Genomic DNA, 7,500 nt, shown 5'->3' with positions numbered 1-7,500 from the left:
GCTCTAAAATACTAAAATGAACTTTTTGCCATGTTATTTCAATATTTAGACTAGCCGATTTTCAGCAATTTGCTTTTTTTCCAATGTTTGCCCCCAGCACAACACCTGGCTAATTTGCATGACAATTTGAAAACTAACATGGCAGCTATCGTGAATAAGGCCTATTGGAATAGCATCACACCCATGTCCCCGGTCCCCCCCCGCCTCCCCCCTGCAAAGAACGGGCTTTCACCCGTCCAATGCGTCCTCCAAACCCAAAACCCCCGAATTTGTTGCTCAAGATCTTTGAACCCCTCAGTTTTTCCGGGCATGCTACGGCCCTGTATTGCCGATAGCAAATTGGCCTTATTACGGATTTGGAAGCCATCTTGACGGGTAGGCAAACGTGTCCGAAATAACAGTGTTTCTGTGGAATCTGCGTTAAAATAACTTGAGAAAACCTTGAATGTAGGAACATCTGTGAATGGTAAACTTTAGTTGCTAACCGAAGGATTTTACTGAAAAAATTTGAAGATCCCACCTGTCCCAGAATTTGGTTAGCGAAATTTCAAATTTTGCCATACAATTGCTTGATTATTTACGCTCAGTCAGACATGCGTCTGTGGAAAAAAACATACAGACAAATGTAAAGGAAATTTAAGATTTCGCTGGTCAAGCCTATTAAACAGATTATTAGTTCACCTTCTCTTGACATTTATATATATTAGCGTTACCGCGTCGTGTTTCATTCGACATTTAAATTCTCGTTTTTACGCCTTAAATTAGCGCCAGGGATAATATTGTATCTAGAGGTGACTTGTTAAATATTTAACAATTATTCGCCGATGGCGAGTTGAATATTGGTTCATAAAAAAAATCACCGATATTCACCCAGCCTGAGGTGAATAATTGTTTTTGAATATAATTACGTAGGCAATTCTTTGAAAAATAAAAATTTTATCATGCATTTTCTCTAAAACAATAAATTTCTTCGTCTGTTACCTGTTTCACATCGCCTCAATAGGGCCATTTATACGAGAGAAAATAAGAAAATAAGCTGCGGCTGACTCTGGCCGCGGCGTACATAATACGCGAAAGTAACTATTTATACGAGTATTAAGTTCCAGGGCAGGATAAGCCGCGGCTCGAGAAAGCCGTGAACGTAGATTTGTTGCATTTATACGGGTTGTTCGCGTCTTATGTAAGCCGCGGCCAGAGTAAGCTACTGCTTATTTTCTCTCGTATAAACGGCCCTTTTTTCTCTTCTAAAACTATTTAACTTGTTATACCTTTAGCAAAAGGGTTTAGGCGCCAAATAAATGTAGTACAGGAGAAAATCATTAACTAAATTATGGACAGGTGTGATTATAATTGTCAGTCTTTAACTTCCCTTATTTAAAATTAAGAATGTATGTGATGTTGTCAGTTAATTGTTGCTACTTTGCGGACATGGATTATTTTCTTCGGTGCTGCTACATTCTGTATCCGTTTCTTTATTTTGGAGCACATTACGCTTCTCCTGAAGAAGGTAAGAGTTCTGTCCAATAACGCTTTTATTATAATTATTATTATCATTATTATAAATCTTGATTCTATAGTGAACGGCTATATTCGAAAATGGCTTGAAATCCCGATATCTGGTACACTGAGTAATGATTTTCTAGAACGCAATAAATTTGGCCTTAATATTTGTCCTCCTTCAGTTAAATTCACTCAGTGCAAAACAGTTCTCCGCAATTCCTTAAAAGAGTCACGGAATGATTCCCTAAAAGATCTCTGGAAGTCGTCAAGCAGTCACACCAATATTCAATAAGATGTGTTCAAATCCACCAAGGAAGTTCTTAAAGACTTCCGTTCGAATCAAGAAGACAAACTGCAACACCACTTAACATCTGAAGGTTTCTTTTTTGCAAATGTTATCAAGTACTTATTGCCATCTGTTAACTCTATTTGGTCGTCTGCCCAGTCTCATTTACCCAAGAACATCTACAATTTTACCATTCGCTACATCAACAACTCCCTTCCTACACGTACGAACATGACAAGATGGGGATTATCACAAAGTCCTGATTGCTCCTTTTGCCTTAACCCTGAGTCACTCCTCCATATTGTCGCTGGTTGTCAACATTACCTTGATCGCTTCACCTGGACACACGACTCAATTCTCAACTTCATGGCCAATTCACTTCAATCTGTAATTAATGATCGCTCTTCACTCTATGCTGATGTCAATGGCTTTCCGAGTCCCTCAATTATAACTGGTGAAAATTATCGTCCAGATCTTCTTTTCCTAAGACAGTCCAAGTGCCTATATATTCTAGAACTAACGGTTGGTTTTGAATCTAACCTTGAAAACAATGTAGAACGCAGAAAAGAAAAATACATGAACGTGGTCAAAGACATGAGAAGTAAATACAGATCTGTCAAATTTGTAAACCTTTCCATGAGCTCCCTTGGTGTTCTCTCCAACGAATGCTCTACGTTTTTAGAAATGATGAATGACATTGGCATTGACAAAACGCAACAACACTATATAATCAAAAAAATGATAAGTCTCGCCATTAGAGCAACATATTTTATATTCTGTCGTAGAAATAAGACTTGGGATAGCCCAGACTTAATAAAACTGTAATATATATATATATATATATATATATATATATATATATATATCTATATATATATATATATATATTTGTACGCACGTATGTGGAAAGATGACCATTTATAAATACTGCAGGCAACACACAGTTTAATTAAAAAGCCCTGAAGAGTGGAAGCTTAAAGCCTCCACGAAACAGGCCTGTCGGCAAATGTCAAACGACTAGTCCCATTCATTGAACTATTGTAACGCTCCCCCACTTGTGGGTGTAGAGCACTCTTCGTAGGATAAACTTGGACGCACCATAAGGTATATATATATATATATATATATATATACCGTAGAATGAAGAAATGAAACCCATCCCGTTAATCAACTGATTAATTGTGTCGAATGAAAAACATGAAGAATTGCCCTGAGCGGGATTTGAACCCACGTCCCCCTGAATACCGGTAGGGTGTGATGACCACTACACCATCAGGACAACCACGCTGGCAACGCAGCTATCGAGACAGTGAATTGGCCTATCGTGAGTATCCCGGGATTCTTTCACGGGTGGGATGGGAAAGCCTAAACCCCTTCATAGCCTTAAACCTAAGGATCGACTAACGATTCACAGGCAAACACCAACTTAGGCATCAGCGAATCAGAGGGATCAGAGGGATCAAGTTAATGATATATATATATATTTATTCATTTGTAAATACAGTATACAAGTATATCACTCAATTTCAAGCAGCCAGTTGTTAATTACCTATACGTAGAGAAATTTACAACTGTATTCGAAGACAAATAAAGTTTCCATTATTATAATTATTATTATTATTATTATTATTATTATTATTATTATTATTATTATTATTATTAGCAGAGTAGAGGATTTTAAAACAGTCTTCTGAACACCGGGAGCGACAATTTTCAAAAGCTCTCAAGTGCTTAAAGATGTGGGAATTCCCACCATTAAGCACTTGTCTTAAAGTGACAAGCACAGTCTTCTGAACACCGGGAGCGACAATTTTCAAAACCTCGGTTTGCGGTTGGTCGTTTGCCGTTAGAGGTTAGCTTCACTTTGAACTTCACGAAGCCGATCCTGTTATGCACATGGCACCGCCATCTTGGACTTTTCTTACTACAACTGCTCTCAAATCAAACAGCTCAAATTCTCCCAAAACTTATATTTGGTCTTCAAAATTTAACCCAATAGATAGCAAACAGATGTAACAACACAACTAGTACTGATATGGTCAAAACGCGAAGTCTCTGGCTATAAAACGCTACCGCAAGAACGGTGTCTTGAAGAGTTGAAACTCGAACCGCAGACTGCAAACGTGACGGCCAGGGCAAGATCACTTGATTTTCCGAGGTTTGCGGTTCGCGGTACGGCCCGAAAAATTCGTTGCTAATGGTCTCTAATGGTGTTTAATTTGCTCCACCAATATCGGCTCTGAAAAAAGAGTTGCATCTCTATTTATGTAAACGTATGTTGGTTTCTCAAAATAAACTTCAGGGAACTGAATTCTTAACAGGTTCCCTCTTGTCTAAGTTGATAAACTTCCTGTGACCGCAAGTATGAAAATTAAAACAATCGTGTGATAAGTTCTACACAGTAAGGATATAGTTAAAAAAACACGACGCTATGTGGATAGTCTTTCCTACTTTAAAATAGTTCCTACTCAATGAAATGGAGAAGAACTCCGGTTTCTCTTTGACAAAAGAAGCTGAATAAGTGAACTTTGCTCGGGCGTAATCCATTAGGGTAAAAATTCTTGCAAGACCATTTAGATTTCGATTCTTAACATTAAATAGGAAGTTTCTCTTTTCCACTCGGCGAAATGACATCCTCCCATATCCGCTGGAAACGAGGGGCATGGATTTTTACAAAGAATTGCTAGCAACTCCAGTTCGTCACCACAATATATTCTAAATGGCACAGAAAACCTCTGGTAACTTCGATAGAACGGAAGAAAGGAATGCCTGGGGAGGTTAACAGAATTAAATTTTCTGTTCCATTTGATTCTGAGTAAAAAATAGCGACATTTTCATCGATATTATGTGGTTCACACTGGCTCTTTATTTTATCATCCGATCATCAGCGACCTGGTCCATCTTTAACTTTAAAAAAATGATACATATGTCTAAAACAAGTAAACACTAGTGTTTGCTTTGGAGATTAGAATTCAAATTTCGAATTTAAAAAAATTCCATAATACTATACCTCGGGTTCGAAACTTTGCAAATTGTTTTTTTTTTTTTTTTTTTTTGTAAATGGGACGGGATGTGGGTGAGTGTTTTTGCGATTTCATGCGTCTGTGACGCAGGCTATAGGTTAGTAACGGTACCATAAATCACAAAATGAGGAGCAAATTCATACGTTTTCTTGAGTTTTTAAAAACTCGACAAAATTTACTTCATCGCCGTGTTTCCATAGCAATCCGTACTCTACAACCTATTCACGCATTCGACATTGACCGATCAGAAACGCGTTATTCTGTTGAATGTACAATAAATGTGGTTCTTGAAAGCAAATTTACTCGGGAAAGGGTTGACTAAAGGAATAATTGGAGGTAAGAGCTCCCCTTGATGATGAAAACCTGCTTTATATAATTTTCATAACTGCAATGATCTAAATCTTAACATGGATCTCGGCGCAGTTGGTGGCAGTTCAAATATATGTCTTCCTTATATTTAGTATCTTTATATGGCATCGGCTACGGGGTTTATTACGTACTCAAAAAGCTGTCAGTTGGTTTGATAGCTGAATCGATGAAGCAGCGTACCAGTTTAGCAGAGTTTAGCAGTTCGATTCACGTTCAAGGCTAAACTTTTCAGTAAAGTAGACTAAAGGGGGGCAGCCATTTTGATAATTTAGCGGTGGTGCTATAATCAACCTCTGCGGGGTGATTTTGACGACATATGACGCCAACCTCGACCAATCAGAACGCAAGAATCTCTCTAATCACGTCTGCAATCTTGGTAAAACGTGTGTTTTCGATTTTGCTACATTAAAAAAATCCCACAATGCCTACCTCGCTCGTATTACGTCTCCCACAACGTTGCGACATCAAAGCAAAAGATTCATTAACGATTCTTTTTGTGCAGGCTCTTGTCGTGCGCTCACGTTTCAGCCTTCTCTTTCCGTTGCTAACGGACGTTTGCAGAATCATGTAATAAAGAAATATGAAGTACACAGTATGCATGAATGCGAATGGATTTGTTACCAAGAACATGACTGCGTCAGCGTCAACTTTGAGACTGAAGCAAACACAAATGGAAAACACAAATGTGAGCTAAACAATTCTACTCACGCTGAACACGGTAAAGATTTGATCAACGCCGAAAATTACATTTATCGAGGAACAGAGGTGAGACATTCAGTTTAATTGACTCCTGTGACACAAATACAGCCGTGTTCACATGGAATATCTGTTTTTAGTATTTGCTTAAACGGTGAAAAGCTTTGAAGGCGCGTTGTGAATGGCTCCTCAAACTCCAAATATTCTTTGTTAGTATGTACTAAAACAGTGGATAGCGTTGAACTCGCGCGCTGATTGGCTACTCAAACTCCCGATATCCTTTGCTATTCACCTCCGAGCAATTCGTGTGGAATTTGGGCCAGAAAATGTTGTAATTTTTGCAGGAATAAATGAGTTAAAATCATCTTTTTCTGCTATATTATCTCACTGTTTGAGTATATACTAAAACGACTATTCACCTTCGCGGCTCGGTAAATATCCACCACTAGCCACCTCCACTTCGGTGAATAGTTGTTAACTATTCACCTCCGAGAAAACCGCGCGGGATTCGCGTCAGAAAATATTATAATCGTTGCAGGAATAAATGCATGAGCTATGTGCTATGTCGCTAGCTAGCTAGTATTGGATATTTACCTCTTTTTGTGCTGTGTCTGTGGCTGGTAGTGAAGATTTACCTCGCCGCTTCGCAGCTTGGTAAATATCCACCACTAGCCACTCCCAATTCGGTACCCTGGTCCCAGAAATTGTTCTTCAGCCTCGAGAAAGGCGCGAAGTAGCAAAGACGAGCCGCGAGTCTCTTACTCACCGCTTCGTGACCCTCTCGCGGCTCAAGAAAAGCCTCTGGGTAAATAGTAGTTAATTAACCTTAGTTTGCTTTTGGCCTTAAGGACGTTCGCGCCCATTGCTACTGTGTGTAATACCTGCATTGGTTAATCTTTGCATTTATGAAATAAATGCATCCATGCATTGGAAGAGCCCGTTATAGATGAAAGAGAGAACAAGGGAGAAGAAGGAAGAAGTCGTCCTGGCACTTATCTTGACAATTTAAGCAATTTTCTCTTTTAGACTACTAAGCTAATATACTTAATATATATGCTCAATAATGCGGGCATTTTGATTGGCTCTCACCTATGATCTATTAGAGGACAAACGCATAGTTGACATCATCAACAAAAACTTGTAATTCTTTATTACATAAAACAAATAGATTCCATGTTGCATTGCGTCTGTTCAGTAATAGATCGCGGAAAACGTCAAAATGTTGTTTTCACCGGATACCCAGGAACCCATCAAATAGAGAATTCATCTTAGAGTTATTAACAGAACGCCTCTCGTGGGGTTTCGTGGTTAGGGGGTTGTTTTCTATCGTCGGGGTTTGAGCACTCTCTACCGTTGCTTTTACACTCCGCTATACAAATGGCAGAGATGTATATATATTTTTTCTTCTTCAGAACGCCTGTGGTAAATCTGCGTGTGAAAACGGTGGGACATGTCAATCCGGTTTTACGCAGAAAAGATATCGCTGTTTATGCCCTCCTGGATTCAATGGTGACTTCTGCCAGGAAGGTACGGATAATGCTGTATTTTTTTATAATAAAGTTTCTATATATTGCGCGCTCTCATTGGTTTAAACAGCGTGCTTTATGAGAGTACAAAGCACGGAAC

The 7,500-nt window shown here is 38.8% G+C and overlaps 1 protein-coding gene across 1 annotated transcript in view; it reads left to right on the top strand.

Moving 5' to 3' along the window:
* Positions 1-7,500, top strand: part of LOC138057530 (pro-epidermal growth factor-like) — a 30,486-nt gene that overhangs the window by 1,061 nt on the left and 21,925 nt on the right. Inside the window, exons 2-3 of the mRNA XM_068903522.1 lie at positions 5,681-5,943; positions 7,287-7,401. Coding sequence (XP_068759623.1) covers positions 5,681-5,943; positions 7,287-7,401 — 378 coding nt within the window. The remainder of the gene's footprint in view (positions 1-5,680; positions 5,944-7,286; positions 7,402-7,500) is intronic.

This window comes from Montipora capricornis, chromosome 7 (genome assembly GCF_036669925.1).
Source record: "Montipora capricornis isolate CH-2021 chromosome 7, ASM3666992v2, whole genome shotgun sequence".
NCBI lineage: Eukaryota > Metazoa > Cnidaria > Anthozoa > Scleractinia > Acroporidae > Montipora > Montipora capricornis.
The sequence above is the reverse complement of the archived record's forward strand: the minus strand, read 5'-3'. Positions and strand labels throughout refer to the sequence as shown.